This window comes from Polyodon spathula, chromosome 23 (genome assembly GCF_017654505.1).
Source record: "Polyodon spathula isolate WHYD16114869_AA chromosome 23, ASM1765450v1, whole genome shotgun sequence".
NCBI classification, from domain to species: Eukaryota; Metazoa; Chordata; class Actinopteri; order Acipenseriformes; family Polyodontidae; genus Polyodon; species Polyodon spathula.
This window is the reverse complement of record NC_054556.1, coordinates 27,593,856-27,609,864: the sequence shown is the minus strand read 5'-3', so window position 1 is coordinate 27,609,864 and position 16,009 is coordinate 27,593,856. Positions and strand designations below refer to the sequence as shown.

Here is a 16,009-nt window from a genome sequence, read left to right as displayed (position 1 = left end):
TCTATCTTTTAGCTTTGTGCATATTTTGACACAAGAGCTGCCAATGTGGCCAAAATGACCAAGCCACATAGCTTTACCATCAAAACCACTGCCCCTCACCTCTACACCCCTCCCTGCAATGTAAAACACACATACTGGTGCATTGCTTCGAAACCACTGCCCCTCACCTCTACACCCCTCCCTGCAATGTAAAACACACATACTGGTGCATTGCATCTCGCAGCACTGGCCTTTCCTGGGACTTGCTCTCTCCTGACTCTCTCCGTATACCCAGCGGTGTCTGCATTGTGGAAGAGGTTAGTTTTACCAGTCTTTGATCTGATGAAGTTCAAAGATGCACTGGGGGCCCTGATTAGGGTTTGTTGATAGTTAAAGTATGATGTACTGCACTATATGTTATGTTGCTGGCAGCATAAAGCCAACTTGTATAATTTCCATTAAGTCCATGTCCACCCTATGAGAACAGTGTCTTCACAACACACACTCGTTTCATCCATATTCCATGAATTGCCTGTGATGCTTCCAAAGTGTCTTCTGGCTGTCCTTGTTTTCTGCCTTACCTCCTGCAAGCCCATACCTAGGCGTGCTCACCAGACCTGCTCTGATTACCTCCGTGTTGCATTCGGCTAACTGTAAATCTCACAATTCCTAATCTCTAACCCTAAATGATCTTGTCTTGAATCTATTTGTGGGTCATGCAGTGGCTCTATTGTGGATGCTTGTACTGTACCCTGGAAAAGAAGCTGGAAGTTGCAGCTTGGCTATATAGTAACACAAACCACTTAGATAAGATATGCCTCCTGATTAGCCTTAGCTCCTGATCAGCCTAAGCCTTCTCCACTGAAGTCAGAGTGACATAAACTGCAAGATATCTCTGAACAATTAGGTTAGGGTTTAAACAGGGTGGATATCCCTGACATCTCTGCTCCAGCTGTGGATCTCTCTAACCCTGCCATGTTGTCTCACCGTACAGCTCGATAAAGTAAACCAGTATTAGTTTACCAAGTTATTATATATTTAAGTTTACTGCATGTGTAACTTTTTACCCTTTTTACTTTCTAAGTTTTGCATCTTAGAAGTGAAAGCAGTGGAAAGAGCAACGCCAAATGTAGAAAACAGGTGGAAACGAGAGACAGTCTACCCAGATGTTTATTCCTTTTTTTTTCAAAAGTGATGTCCAGGTTATTACAGCATTCTATGTCTCTCATGTCAGAGCGATCTTGTTGCTCAACAAAGGCTTTGGGATTCTCTGACATTTTGAACCGTCCACAGAGCCTCATCAGTAATGCACCAAAGACACCATTAATCGGAACACGCTCCCCTCTCCCTTCAGTCCTCATTAGACTGCAATGACAAAAGGTCAGCAATGACAACCAACCATCATTACATGTGTTTTGGAAAGAACAGCTAGCAGTCGTGGGGCTGGTTAGATGTTCTTGTGGGAAACAGAATGAAGCTCACCGCATCGTAGAACGAGCCCCAAGGGGCTGGGGGGTAGCTGTCATCAGTACTGGTCTGCATGTCTTTTACTGTTTAATGTTGGATTGTTCTTTTGCAGGTAAGAAGCTGGTCTGCAGTATAATGGGTTTAAAAGTGCCATTTTAAAAGAGGCCGGTAATCAAAGGCTGGTTACAGAGAAATCCATTCTGTACATCACTGCATGTTCCAGTGCCACGCTTCAGTGGAGTAAGATTAAGAGCAGTATCCTTTGAATAATACAAACTGCACACATGTAATCAATCTCCAGTGTGTATCCTTTAGAAAGTGATTATAGCAGACTGCAGGCCTGTGTGTGTGTGTATCCTTTAGAAAGTGATTATAGCAGACTGCAGGCCTGTGTGTGTGTGTATCCTTTAGAAAGTGATTATAGCAGACTGCAGGCCTGTGTGTGTGTGTATCCTTTAGAAAGTGATTATAGCAGACTGCAGGCCTGTGTGTGTGTATCCTTTAGAAAGTGATTATAGCAGACTGCAGGCCTTTGTGTGTGTGTGTATCCTTTAGAAAGTGATTATAGCAGACTGCAGGCCTGTGTGTGTGTATCCTTTAGAAAGTGATTATAGCAGACTGCAGGCATGTGTGTGTGTATCCTTTAGAAAGTGATTATAGCAGACTGCAGGCCTGTGTGTGTGTATCCTTTAGAAAGTGATTATAGCAGACTGCAGGCCTGTGTGTGTGTATCCTTTAGAAAGTGATTATAGCAGACTGCAGGCCTTTGTGTGTGTATCCTTTAGAAAGTGATTATAGCAGACTGCAGGCCTGTGTGTGTATCCTTTAGAAAGTGATTATAGCAGACTGCAGGCCTGTGTGTGTGTGTCCTTTAGAAAGTGATTATAGCAGACTGCAGGCATGTGTGTGTATCCTTTAGAAAGTGATTATAGCAGACTGCAGGCCTGTGTGTGTATCCTTTAGAAAGTGATTATAGCAGACTGCAGGCCTGTGTGTGTGTATCCTTTAGAAAGTGATTATAGCAGACTGCAGGCATGTGTGTGTATCCTTTAGAAAGTGATTATAGCAGACTGCAGGCCTGTGTGTGTATCCTTTAGAAAGTGATTATAGCAGACTGCAGGCCTGTGTGTGTGTATCCTTTAGAAAGTGATTATAGCAGACTGCAGGCCTGTGTGTGTATCCTTTAGAAAGTGATTATAGCAGACTGCAGGCCTGTGTGTGTGTATCCTTTAGAAAGTGATTATAGCAGACTGCAGGCCTGTGTGTGTATCCTTTAGAAAGTGATTATAGCAGACTGCAGGCCTGTGTGTGTGTATCCTTTAGAAAGTGATTATAGCAGACTGCAGGCCTGTGTGTGTGTATCCTTTAGAAAGTGATTATAGCAGACTGCAGGCATGTGTGTGTGTATCCTTTAGAAAGTGATTATAGCAGACTGCAGGCCTTTGTGTGTGTGTGTATCCTTTAGAAAGTGATTATAGCAGACTGCAGGCCTGTGTGTGTGTATCCTTTAGAAAGTGATTATAGCAGACTGCAGGCATGTGTGTGTATCCTTTAGAAAGTGATTATAGCAGACTGCAGGCCTGTGTGTGTATCCTTTAGAAAGTGATTATAGCAGACTGCAGGCCTGTGTGTGTATCCTTTAGAAAGTGATTATAGCAGACTGCAGGCCTGTGTGTGTGTATCCTTTAGAAAGTGATTATAGCAGACTGCAGGCCTGTGTGTGTGTATCCTTTAGAAAGTGATTATAGCAGACTGCAGGCCTGTGTGTGTATCCTTTAGAAAGTGATTATAGCAGACTGCAGGCCTGTGTGTGTATCCTTTAGAAAGTGATTATAGCAGACTGCAGGCCTTTGTGTGTGTGTGTATCCTTTAGAAAGTGATTATAGCAGACTGCAGGCATGTGTGTGTATCCTTTAGAAAGTGATTATAGCAGGCCTGTGTTGGCTGACCTAGAATGAGCATGAACAGTTTTGTACAGAAATGCTGATGCCATTACTGGGGTTCTGAAGGGTTCACATCTTTGAACAGCCTGATCCCAATTCGGTCATTTTGATTAATTGGTGAAGAATAATATTGCCACATATTAAATCCCAGAATTAACAAAGGAAGTGGAAAAGCATTTGTTTATTTATTGCATTCAGTGCCAGAATACAGAAATGTTTAAAAATGGTCCTTCAGCAATTTACAGAAAGTACATTTAATAGGGATACAACCTGATTCCAAAGGACACATTCACAACAGAACACACAGACACAGGCAACACAAACTACGCCACGCATGGGTTTATATAAACAACGTGACACTGCAAGAAACTTAGTAAACCTCTTTGACAACAGTACCGGATTTTAAACAGCTTCTCCTCTGCCTCCGAGTTGCATTTCAATGAGCAGAACACGTAGGATCTTGTTAAGACAACATCAGGAAAGCGTGGACACTGAGCTTGGTGCCAGCACTGGAATGAATCTCAGAGCAGGAATGGATTAGTTTGCACTTCAAACTGGCAGCTTGTTTTTGTAACACACCAGTGTGCTTGATGATAGATTTAAAAAAAGAGGTACCCTGATACTGTAATCCCTTCACACTGTTTCTGGCATTAAGAAGAATACAAGCTGGTTTTAATCGTACTTAATATTATCAGTTTAACTGGCTGAACTGTCAGTGCTGTCCTGGTGCTTATGCAAGTGTCAATATATATATTATATATATATTATATATATATTATATATATAGCATAGGCATAATCCTTTTGTCTGAAGGTTCAGTCGCAGTTCACTGGGGGCTGGGCACTGTGCTGTACAGGTGAGGCTGCCCTGTACAGAGCACACACAGTACTGTCATGTGAAAGACCACGCAGGTGCAGATCTTACACATTAACGTGGTCTACTCTATTGCGGATGGTCTAGGCTTGTGTTGAAGCTTGATATCTGACTTGTGGGGTCTAAATGAAATCAAACTGCATGACTGGAGTTTATCATGGCTATGGCAATGCCATGCTTTCTGATTTAATAAAGACCAAGGGTCTGTTGGATTGATTCAGTATTCAAACAGGGCCATCCCTGGCATATTAAAACAGGCTTTGCAAAAAAAACAAAACAGACATAAAGAGTGACGCAGGCAGGCAGGCTCTTTAGGGATTTGGGCAGCGGTGGCATTTAGTTCTGTTGCTGTTTACATCAGCTGGAGCGTTTAGCTTTCACTGCGCTCAATTATCCTGTGGTAATTACGCTGCCTTGGGTATGCCTAATTGGTACACAAGGAAAAGTTGTTCTGGGGCATTGCTCACCTGCTCTTCTGTTGCAGGGGGTTGAAGTGGACAAGATAGTGCCAGGTGCCTGCTTCTTTACAGGACTGGCTTCAGGGCGTGGCTGCATCACTGGAGGCTGGGTGGTCCAGTGGTTCAGGAAACGGGCTTGTAACTAGCAGGACCCCAGTTCAAATCCCAGCTCAGCCACTGACTCGTGTGACCCTGTGCAAGTCACTTAACCTCCTTGTGCTCCGTCTTTTGGGTGAGACATTGTTGTATGCAACTCTGCAGCTGATGCATAGTTCACAAACCCTAGTCTTCTATCTCGTAAAGTGCTTTGTGAAGGTGCTCCACTATGAAAGGAGCTATATAAAGATTATTTATTTCTTATTAGAGATCTCCTGCACGTTATTGGGGGACAGAACGTGCGGTGCATGAGAGATCTCCTGCAGTTACACAACAGAAAGTGTTGTACATGAGAGATCTCCTGCACGTTGCACAACCAGAACGTGCTGTGCATGAGAGATCTCCTGCACGTTACACAACAGAACGGCGTGCATGAGAGATCTCCTGCACGTTACACAACAGAACGTGCGGTTGAGACACGTTACACAACAGAACGTGCGGTGCATGAGAGATCTCCTGCACGTTACACAACCAGAACGTGCTGTGCATGAGAGATCTCCTGCACGTTACACAACAGAACGTGCGGTGCATGAGAGATCTCCTGCACGTTACACAACAGAACGTGCTGTGCATGAGAGATCTCCTGCACGTTACACAACAGAACGTGCGGTGCATGAGAGATCTCCTGCACGTTACACAACAGAACGTGCGGTGCATGAGAGATCTCCTGCACGTTACACAACAGAACGTGCGGTGCATGAGAGATCTCCTGCACGTTACACAACAGAACGTGCGGTGCATGAGAGATCTCCTGCACGTTACACAACAGAACGTGCGGTGCATGAGAGATCTCCTGCACGTTACACAACAGAACGTGCGGTGCATGAGAGATCTCCTGCACGTTACACAACAGAACGTGCGGTGCATGAGAGATCTCCTGCACGTTACACAACAGAACGTGCGGTGCATGAGAGATCTCCTGCACGTTACACAACAGAACGTGCGGTGCATGAGAGATCTCCTGCACGTTACACAACAGAACGTGCGGTGCATGAGAGATCTCCTGCACGTTACACAACAGAACGTGCGGTGCATGAGAGATCTCCTGCACGTTACACAACAGAACGTGCGGTGCATGAGAGATCTCCTGCACGTTACACAACAGAACGTGCGGTGCATGAGAGATCTCCTGCACGTTACACAACAGAACGTGCGGTGCATGAGAGATCTCCTGCACGTTACACAACAGAACGTGCGGTGCATGAGAGATCTCCTGCACGTTACACAACAGAACGTGCGGTGCATGAGAGATCTCCTGCACGTTACACAACAGAACGTGCGGTGCATGAGAGATCTCCTGCACGTTACACAACAGAACGTGCGGTGCATGAGAGATCTCCTGCACGTTACACAACAGAACGTGCGGTGCATGAGAGATCTCCTGCACGTTACACAACAGAACGTGTGGTGCATGAGAGATCTCCTGCACGTTACACAACAGAACGTGCGGTGCATGAGAGATCTCCTGCACGTTACACAACAGAACGTGCGGTGCATGAGAGATCTCCTGCATGCTACAGAACCTGGTGCATCTTTACTGCATGTATACTAAAGTTTAAAGCTCTGAGATAAAACATCAGACAAAAGGAGAGAAAGAGGTGATGGTGGGGTAAGCCAGAGGCCTCTGTCTTTACAGTTTTCACACAATTTTCTTTGTAATTGGGGGGAAAAAAAAAACCTTAGTACTGAATATCTGTATCCAATAATATTTAGGGGATAGCTGCTCCCCTTGGGTAAATACTGGCTGTGTCGATCAGGAGAGTTCAGATGCTCAGAAGTCATTTGTTTTATTTGTATAGAAAGAGAAAAAATTACAATTTGGGTTTAAATAAGACAAAAGACTTGTGACAACATGACACCTGAAAGACAAGGAGCCGCATGGCATCTAACTAACCTTTGTGTTGCTGCTGCTAATCAAACACTGCCAGAGTGAGTCCTGCATATCCATCATTACATTGGAATAGGCTTTGTGTCACCAACGTCACATGGGTTCCCATGTAGAACAATGGGATATTTTCTTCATTCTTCTGCATACCTCATGCATTATTTTTTTTTTGTTATACAAGGAAAATTTATTTTACAGGTAGAACCCCCAAAGCCCCAAACACACACAGCTACACGACTTGAGTACCCTCAAATGTCAAGGGATTGGTTCTTCATTTCTTTGAGACAAGCTGGTTTTCCAGTTCTTCCAGTCTGGCTGTCATCTGAGCGAGTGTTTGGGGTTAAGGAACTCACAGAGAAAGCATGCGTTACACATGAACCATTATTCTTAATTCTGCATTGAAGGGTTAGAGAATATTCACCAAGTATTTAGTATCAAGGAAATTCCCTTTAAAAAAAAAAGCTTTTCTACTGGAGCCTGTGTATAATCATTCCCCGCTCTTACCAAGACTGGAAGGAGAAATCACAACGAGTCACAGAAACTCAAAGCGCTCAAGCACTCTTCTGCTAGCTGTCTCATCTGGTTTCAGAAGCAGTAACGCACACAAGCCCTTTAATCAGAGCAGAAGAGTACAGTGTGAAGGGCATGGGAGACAGAGGTTCAAAGAGATAGACAGCTTGTTCACAAAGATCTACTGAAGCTCTCATAGCGTACGCTGGCAGCTTAAGCCAAACCATGCCTGGCCGTTAACTTTCTCAATATCAGTGACATTCACATTCCAAACTCGCTATAATAATAATATTAATAATAATAATAATAATAATAATAATAATAATAATAATAATAATAATCATACTAGCACATATCAAAACAGAGGCGTTTGTTGGTGCAGTATCGCGCTGGTTATAGGCGAGCGGAAGTGCTGACCAGGGTTTTAACCCTCTTATTAGCACGACTGCTATTTTCACTGCCCTGTTTAAAGATCTGGTGTTTCGTTGTTTTCTTTGCTGGTACATTCTTTGGTTAGCTTTGGTTCTCAGTAATCTAGCAGGCAGCCCATTTTAAACAGCCACTTACCTGTTTAGCTCAGACAGTGTGAAGCTCAGTAAAGGGTTATTGTTTCTGTCTCGGTTCTGTGTGGAAAGGATATGTCTTTGAGAGAGCTCCTCCAAAGCAGACATGGTTCTTTGCTGGAACTCCAACAGGCTCTCACAGGCACACGGGTCTTTCACCTCGATTTCCCCGAGGCTCTCCTCTGCAACGACAAGGAGCATTTCAGGGGCAAACCTTAAAGAGCCACTATCATGATTTCCCACGCTTACCAGTGTGCCACAGGGTGGAGGCTGGGAGCAAACCAGCGACCCCGCAAGGGAGCATCTTAACCACAATGCAAAAGAGCCGGGCAAGCAGAAAAGCAGAAAAAAATGATTAATTGAACTTTCTAGGATCAGATAATCAAGGGATCAGATTACCAAGGTTTGAGTGTAAAATCTTAAATGTGGACAGTGGGTTGCGTGTTACAGTTCTTGTATAACAGACCAGCTTGCCGAGTGCCCTGACCTGCACAGATGTTGAGTTTCAGGTTTTCTGCGATCTGGTTGATGGCTGTGAAGTCTGTCGTGTAGTAGAAATGTTTGTCTGCGGGTTCGGAGGCGATCTCCCGAAGCTCTGCCTCGACCGCTTTCCCGACCCCCACAGCGTACATGGTGATGCCTGCACAAGAACACAAGCTGTTAGTGATTTACTTAACCAGGCGAGGACTATCTCATTAAAAAAACCTGCTTATTATAAACATACACACAGCACTACAGTGTAAATATATATATATATATATATATATATATATATATATATATATATATATATATATATATATATATATTCATTTAGGATTATCTGGAAAACAAAAGTATAAATTGCAAAAATAAATCTAAAAAATCCCTCTCCGGCACAACAGAACAAGTGTTATTTATTTCAGAAGTCATTTATAAGTTCTGCTACACTGTAAGAACGAATATGAACATCGTTTTTGCCACCAAATTCAGTCTTTCAAATAGCACTGTTATAGTAACTCTTTCCATTTCGTTTGAATAAACAAACAGAAGATGCTCCGACCTGCATCTTTGGCCCGTTTGGCCCACTCGGAGATGTTGTCCTGGGAGCGCCCGTCAGTGAAGACCAGGCCCACTCTGGGGATGTTCTTGATGAGGGGTCTGGCTCCTTCGGCCTCTGAGAAGCTGTTCTCCACCATGTGCTTCAGGGCCAGCCCCGTCATGGTGCCCTTCTCCATGTAATGCACGCCCAGGACGGCTGCCTTGATGTCCTCCGCGCTCTGGTACTGGCTGAGGGGGAACTCTGTGCGCACGTGGCTTGAGTACTGCACCAGCCCCACCCGGGTCCCGCTGGCCGACACGTCCAGGGAGTCCACCACCTGGTTCACAAACCTCTTGACCAGCTCGAAGTTCTGCGGCCGCACGCTCTTGGAGCCGTCGATAATGAGGACTAAATCGATGTTAGCGGACCTGCAGGCTGGGACCAAAGAGACATTGAAAGCCAGTGTACCAGCAAGCCCTATCTCAATGCACCTCACAGAGTGCGCACACATTAAAACCAACGCACAACGTTGCCCTGTAAAGACTTACTGCTGCAGGTCTTGCCGTCCTCCTGCAGGGACTGTCCCTCTGGGCAGACGCAGTGGTAGGAACCAAGGTTGCTGACACACTTGAACTCACAGCCATGGTCCACTGAGTTGCAAAGGTCATTGGCTGCAATAGAGAACTTTATTAATTACAGGGCACTGGTATTCGTACACCTTTATACTGGAGATTTGTGCCAGGAAGCCTTTACTTACGACAGCACAAGGTGACTGCGGAAGGCAAGCATGGCAGTCGTTATGTGGTGCTCAGCAATATAAACTCCAGCCCTGAACTGGTGCAGTTTTTCTGTATTGGTTGGAGCTGTGCTGAGGCCACAGAAACAGGGCACCGAGTTACTCTGGCCAGAGCAGATAAACAATCAACATCTGGCACACAGCCTGGAGTCTACAAATGGTTCATTCACCATTATAGTCTTCATTAAGTACAGTGTTACAGAGCTGAAGACAGCTGTAACTACACTGCAATTACCACACAGAATGCTGCATTGTGTCACAATGGGACCCTCATTCCAGCGGAATCGCTGTGTAAGAACATTCTGATTCTATTTTGTGCAGAAGTGTATTAAGTGTACAGTAGCAGTTCTTTAGCTGTTCAGTAGAAGAATGTTCTGCCAGTGGGGATACAGTTTAAAGGCAGTGCATTAAAAGTTTTATCTTACTTTCTGTGACCACTTCCATCTGTCTCAAGGGAACAATGCTGATTCCAGATGAATCGATGGTACAGTTTGCCACGAATTCATTGGAAAATGATCAGATAAGATAAATAGATCAGATAAAAGATCTGAATTATGTTCATATAGGTGTTTGTTTTGTTTTGTCTTTTAAATTATGTCTCCATCCTAAAATTCTAGGTGATGCAAAACTTTTGTCCATAGCTGTAGATAGTACTGTAGCTGGGACCACTGTCGCCACTCTGCAAATTCTGCAGCACCAGCACGGCTCTGTGCAGTGGCAATATGCATTGGTTAAGACCATGGGGTTTGAAAGCATCAGAAAGAGAGGCTGAGGGATCCACTAGAGGGATCAAAAAGCTGAAGGAGAATGAAAGAAACGTTTCGGCCTGTCTGTGCTCCTCCCTATAGTGGAAGCTATCTGAACAGGGAGTTGGATTTCACTAGAAAGGGGTATACTCTTTTGGAATTTCAACTTACGCTGGCAGGTTTTCCCATCATCCTGAAGTGTGTATCCTTCATTACAGTGACAAAAATAGCCGCTTAGGACACTGACACATTCGTGCTGACAGCTGTGGTTCCCAAACGAACAGTAGTCAACCACTGAAGGGACAAAGAATGTGATGTTCACAAACCAAACCATGGCTGTTTGATAAGAAGATAATGCAAGTGTAGAGCAATACAATACAATACATGAATGCATGCATGTTATCAATGAGAAGGTGATCTATACCGCTGACCCTTAGCTGATGGCGGAGCTGCAAAGCACTGTGCTTCTTGAGCTCCTCTGCTGTGACTGTATTTAACTATAAACCACAGGCGCTTTTAACAAGGACTCTTTTATAGCAGGACATGGCATGGGGAGGTACAGTCATAACCCTTAAATACATAGTCCAGCTCCCAGGGTGACCCGAGGTGCCTCATTACAGAATGTCTGAAATGATTCAAGGGAGCGAAACTCCATCCTGACATGAGGTGTGTTTTAATATAATATTTCTGATGTTCCTCCCTGCTGCATCGGTCTTCAAGAATCCACTTCTGCTATTTATATTACTATTACTATTTCTGTAAACAGCAGGGTGGAACAGGACACTTAAGCAGCATGGGGTTTTGCATCATCAATTCGGGAGCGGTTGCATTTTCGACCTGCGTCGCATCATCCTGTGCAAACGACCATGCAATACGATGCGATGCACACGGAAAGGATCTGCAGAAGCGAGGCACTTCCACGCGGAAAGGGCTGCTCCGAGGTTGCTTACAACGGCACGGATCTGTGGCTTCGTTTGCCGGGTGACATTCTCTTCTGCAAGCTTCTAGACAGAGAAACTCCAGCTCACTGTGATCTCAGTATCATAATGTTCTCTCTTAGCACACATGTTAGTGAGAGCCTGTGCACACTCTGATGACATTTCTGTTTATCCCTCAGGGTCCTCAGGGTCCCAGGCTATGCTGATGTAACGTAACAAGAAAAGTTCATGCATTTAAGAACTGAAACAAGCATAAAGATAAGAGATCTGCACAAGGGTTGAACACCTGCTGAAGGTTAGCTTTAAACGCGAATTGCAATGTCTTAGGTTCAGATCTGAAGGACCTTTCAAGCTGCAGCCCCCAGATCAGGCAGCATTATTTAAATTGGCATCACTACACAGAACAGCTCAACCGCACTGTGACCAGACTGACTTGTGCATGTCTTCTGGCCCTGGTTGAGGTAGTAACCGGCTCTGCAGCGGCAGGAGTATGAACCAGGGGAGCTCAGACAAATGTGTTCGCAGTCGTGCTGTCCTTCTGCGCAGAGGTCAATAGCTGTAAGAGAGCAAGAGAGAAAAGTGCTGCAAAATCAGAACCTCATGCCTCCTCCCTACTTTACAGGTACAGCACCCACTTCATAACAATGAGTGCAGCTTGCACAGTTGCACGTGGGATAAGGTTGTGCTCCATAAATAATGTGTGGTGGATAGGCCCAGAATAAAGATTCAATTCGGCACACAGGACCTTCACTCATCGCTTATCTGTATATAACCAACACATTGATGCAAGCCTTATCTGGCCTGCGTGTGCCAACAGCATGGCGCTTGGTTTTGCCATTGCACTGACAGAACATGACAGAAACTGACCCAATGAGCTTCGCTATCTCTATTTCCAGTCCCTTTTCTCTTGTCCACATTACACATTTGGGGGTGCTTGCCCCAGTGGAGCCTGTTGTTTTGCATGGTATCCTGTGAGCAGGCTTGAGCTTTCTAAGTAGCATAGCTTACCTGAGCATGACTTGCCGTCCTCGTTGAGTTTATATCCAGGGTTGCATTCACAGTGGTACGATCCAGGAGTGCTCACACAGACATGCTCACAGCCATGATGCATCTCACTGCACAGATCCTGACCTAGCGAATGGAAATGATCATTCAATGACTTATTACTTCAGCGCCATCAGGTGTCCTGAAACACACGCCCACATGCAAACAGATCAGATGAAACAGAATATACGTGTTAACGGTTGTCAGGCTTTCAAAACATCCTTACGTGGAAGAGAACCAAGTTTATTTTCTGTCTCTAAACATAATCATTGCAAATAGAGGTGCAGCACCACAACACAAATTGTTGCTCAAATTTCTTTACCATTTAGAAATGTATACATTTGATCTTATTTTCATCGATAGTGAGCAATTCTGTGATGTTTGGGAAACTGATCCATGATGTAGCACCCACTAATGGAAAGAAGTGTACTACAAAACAGTGGGTGTGCGATGATAGCTCCGTGATCTGGTCTCTAAATATAATTCACCACAGACTATCCTATTGTGCTGTTGGTTATTTAGTCTCAGCGCGAGACCGTCCCTACTCCAACAATATCAAGGCTTTGTAAACCTTGCCTTCCTCTCGATTCCACTGAGCCCCTCTCTGTACACAAGACCTGACCTCCCCTTTCATGTTTGCAGCTTACCACAGAGCTTGTCTTGGAACTGCTTTCCAAACTGCTGGATGAGATCAAAGGACTCGACCAGGAAGACGTGCTCCTCGAGGGGTGGGGAGGCCATAGCCCTCAGTGAGTTCATGTCGGCCCTCTGCACTCCCACTGCGTAGATCTCGATGCCCCTCTCCCGTGCCTGAGCCGCCACCTCAGCTACGCGGTCCTGCGGCCGGCCGTCCGTCACGATCACCGCCACCTTGGGTATGTTACTGCGGGCGCCCTCCTGTGCGCTGAAAGCCACGTTCATGGCGTACTGGATGGCGAGGCCGGTCATGGTGCCCTGGGCCAGCGGAATGATCTCGTTGATGGCTTTCACCATGTCAGCTTTCTTGCTGAAGCTCTTGAGTGAGAAGATGCTCTGGAGCTGGCTGGAGTACTGGAACACTCCGACCTGCGTGGCGTTGGGGCCCACATCCAGAGCGTGGATGATATCGATCATGAACTTCCTCATCGTCTCAAACTCAAAGGCCCTCACGCTCCTGGAGCTGTCAATGATGAAGACCAGGTCCAGAGGGCCCGTCTTACACTTGTGATCTGAGGAGAGAACAGGATGCACAAGAAAGGTGTTACCTAATCCAGTGAAAAAAAAGCTGTAAAATGCATTTCCACACTCAGAACTAGTTTTGATTTCAAAGCATTTGTTATATCAGGTAGATGTTAGCTCATGAATGATAACTAGATCTATATCACACCTGGCACAGCACAGAATTGATTGCAAGTCATCTGCCATGCTTTACCACGGTTCCTTGCAGCCCTGAAGAATAAAAACCCTAACAACCTGAGCAGTCAATATTGCATAATGCAGGCCTCCAGAAGGGAACCATGGTGCTGACCTTCCAGAGCTCTTTCTATTTGACGTGAGGGAATGACTGTGTTTTATCTTACCCGGCTTTCCTGGTCTGGCGTCCAGGCTCACCATCAGGATGAACAAGAACATTGCACAAAAAAACAGCAGCTTCATCCTGAAACCTTGGACTGGAGATCCGTCAGGATGTTCTGGGACTCACTGCAGTGGAAACAAAACTGTGTCAAGAGCATGCCCTGAGACCGGCACATTCTTTCAGGGCTTTTCTTTCTACAAATGTTGCTCCAAACAAATAGCTCAAAATCACTGAGCGTCTTTGGGCACACTGCAGACAGACCGCAGAGTAGCAAAGTGAAATGCATTCAGGAACAAAGGAGACGCAATTGCACTTTACAGTTTTTGAGATATTATATAACCCAGACCTCAATTTATTTATGTTTCTACACAGCGACTTCAGGAAATCTGTTATGTTTTTTTTGACAAAGAAAAAGATCAGTTGAAACGTTCCTAATGTGGGCAGTCAAGCCTTCAGACACTGGTATTAGAAATGAAACGCTGAATAACAAAACTGCAGGCAAATAGTTTGGAAGCCCTTAGGGGCTACGCCTACAGCCCGCTGTTCTTTACACACCCATTAAATGAAATGGGAAATGCATGGAAAAACTGCAAAAATACTGTGCAAAAACACTGTGCTAAAGCTTATTCGACATCTAAACATTAGCAGTTCTGTCCTCTTCGAGTAATGCAAGGGAAGAATCAATTCCACCCCATCTTGTATAACTGGCCTATAGCTGTGCAGTGTGAAAACATTTTTAATATAGTTTCATTTTCCTGTGGTTCACAGCATTACAATGTTGATGTGTTTCATGCTGCTGAGTCTCTGTACCGCCACACATGCAGGCATGTCTATTGTACTGAATTAAAAGCTATGTAAACCAACCATTGCTAATGTATTCATATAAAACAGCCAGTGTGTGTATGCTAGTCACCGCAAGATTAGTCGGGTTTAGTGGTGGTAGGAAACAGAAGAGATCTGCTGACTGGGGCAAATAATGGTTTCACTCAATTTTCTGGAAACCCTGTTCATAATTCGATTCCTGTTTTGAGATTTGCACACTGAAACTAAAAACGTGCCCTGATTTTCAAAAGCACAAAGAGACTCCTTGTCCCCACAGCCTTCTCATACAGTCTGTCCTTCTGGCCCCCAGCAGAAACCTGAGGCTTTCCAAAGCAGCGGCACACTCCCCTTGCTCAGGCTAGCATGGCAAAGATTAAATACTGGAATAAAGCAAACTGTGCTAAAACTAAATGTAGATACAGGAGTGTACCAATAACTTATATATTGTATTACCTCTATTTTGCATTGATTTGAATATATATATATATATATGTCCTTCTTCATCTAACAAGTCTACAAGTAAATCCGTTTTGCACGTTTGGAAGAGTAGAGGAGGAGACCAATTAGAACATGTCTTGACGCACTTCTGCACATTTTGGCACATAATAACAATAAAAAATATTTGTTTAACTGGATATCATAAATCCACGATGTTAATGCGCAACAGGATTGATGCAAACATATTGTTTGTTTTTTAAAAAGATGCTAGCGTTACAATACAAGTGAAACATGAATAGCTGGCCGATGAGCTTCAACTCAATGTATTTTAAAAGGCTTTAAAAATACATTTGATAATGAACAATGGTAAAGGTGGGTTTGAGACAGGATTCCTCCTAAAACATCACAGGTTTATCAAATCAAAGACCTTTTTGTTTTGTTTTGTCCTCTATTTGAATTTGTGAACCTTACTCTTTCAATTCTTCCCTCTATCTCCTGTAGTGTTTGTTTATGGGGGAGGTGTGAGAATCGAGCACCTGTACAGCAGGTGGAGGTCAGAAAGACAAACAACATGGGCTTCTGAGAGACAGCGAGAGGGATAGAGAGAGAGGGACCTGGGATATGCACGCAACCCATTCTGACACAGGGAGAAAAGGCTACTTGACCGGGCACTGCTTGAAACACAGCTGAACCACCCTGTTGAGGAGTGAGATGCGTTGAGAAGGTCACAGCGCTCACCCGCCTCACAGAAAGTTCAGTTAAAAGGCTAGCTGCCCTGGCAAGGTGACATCACAGGAGCTATGGAGCATGGCATG

The 16,009-nt window shown here is 44.6% G+C and overlaps 1 protein-coding gene and 1 pseudogene across 1 annotated transcript in view; one reads left to right on the top strand and one right to left on the bottom strand.

The window, feature by feature from the left end:
- Positions 1–6,922: 6,922 nt before the first annotated feature.
- Positions 6,923–16,009, bottom strand: part of LOC121298312 (matrilin-4-like) — an 11,346-nt gene continuing 2,259 nt past the window's right edge. The window contains exons 2-11 of the mRNA XM_041225365.1: positions 13,939–14,059; positions 13,027–13,587; positions 12,344–12,466; positions 11,769–11,891; positions 10,569–10,691; positions 9,404–9,526; positions 8,877–9,290; positions 8,322–8,474; positions 7,912–8,016; positions 6,923–7,091 (exon numbers count right to left, since the gene is read on the bottom strand). Of these exons, the coding sequence (XP_041081299.1) occupies positions 7,033–7,091; positions 7,912–8,016; positions 8,322–8,474; positions 8,877–9,290; positions 9,404–9,526; positions 10,569–10,691; positions 11,769–11,891; positions 12,344–12,466; positions 13,027–13,587; positions 13,939–14,014 (1,860 nt within the window). The 5' untranslated portion in view covers positions 14,015–14,059 and the 3' untranslated portion in view covers positions 6,923–7,032. The remainder of the gene's footprint in view (positions 7,092–7,911; positions 8,017–8,321; positions 8,475–8,876; positions 9,291–9,403; positions 9,527–10,568; positions 10,692–11,768; positions 11,892–12,343; positions 12,467–13,026; positions 13,588–13,938; positions 14,060–16,009) is intronic.
- The window catches only part of LOC121297944, a 12,793-nt pseudogene continuing 12,778 nt past the window's right edge, over positions 15,995–16,009 (top strand).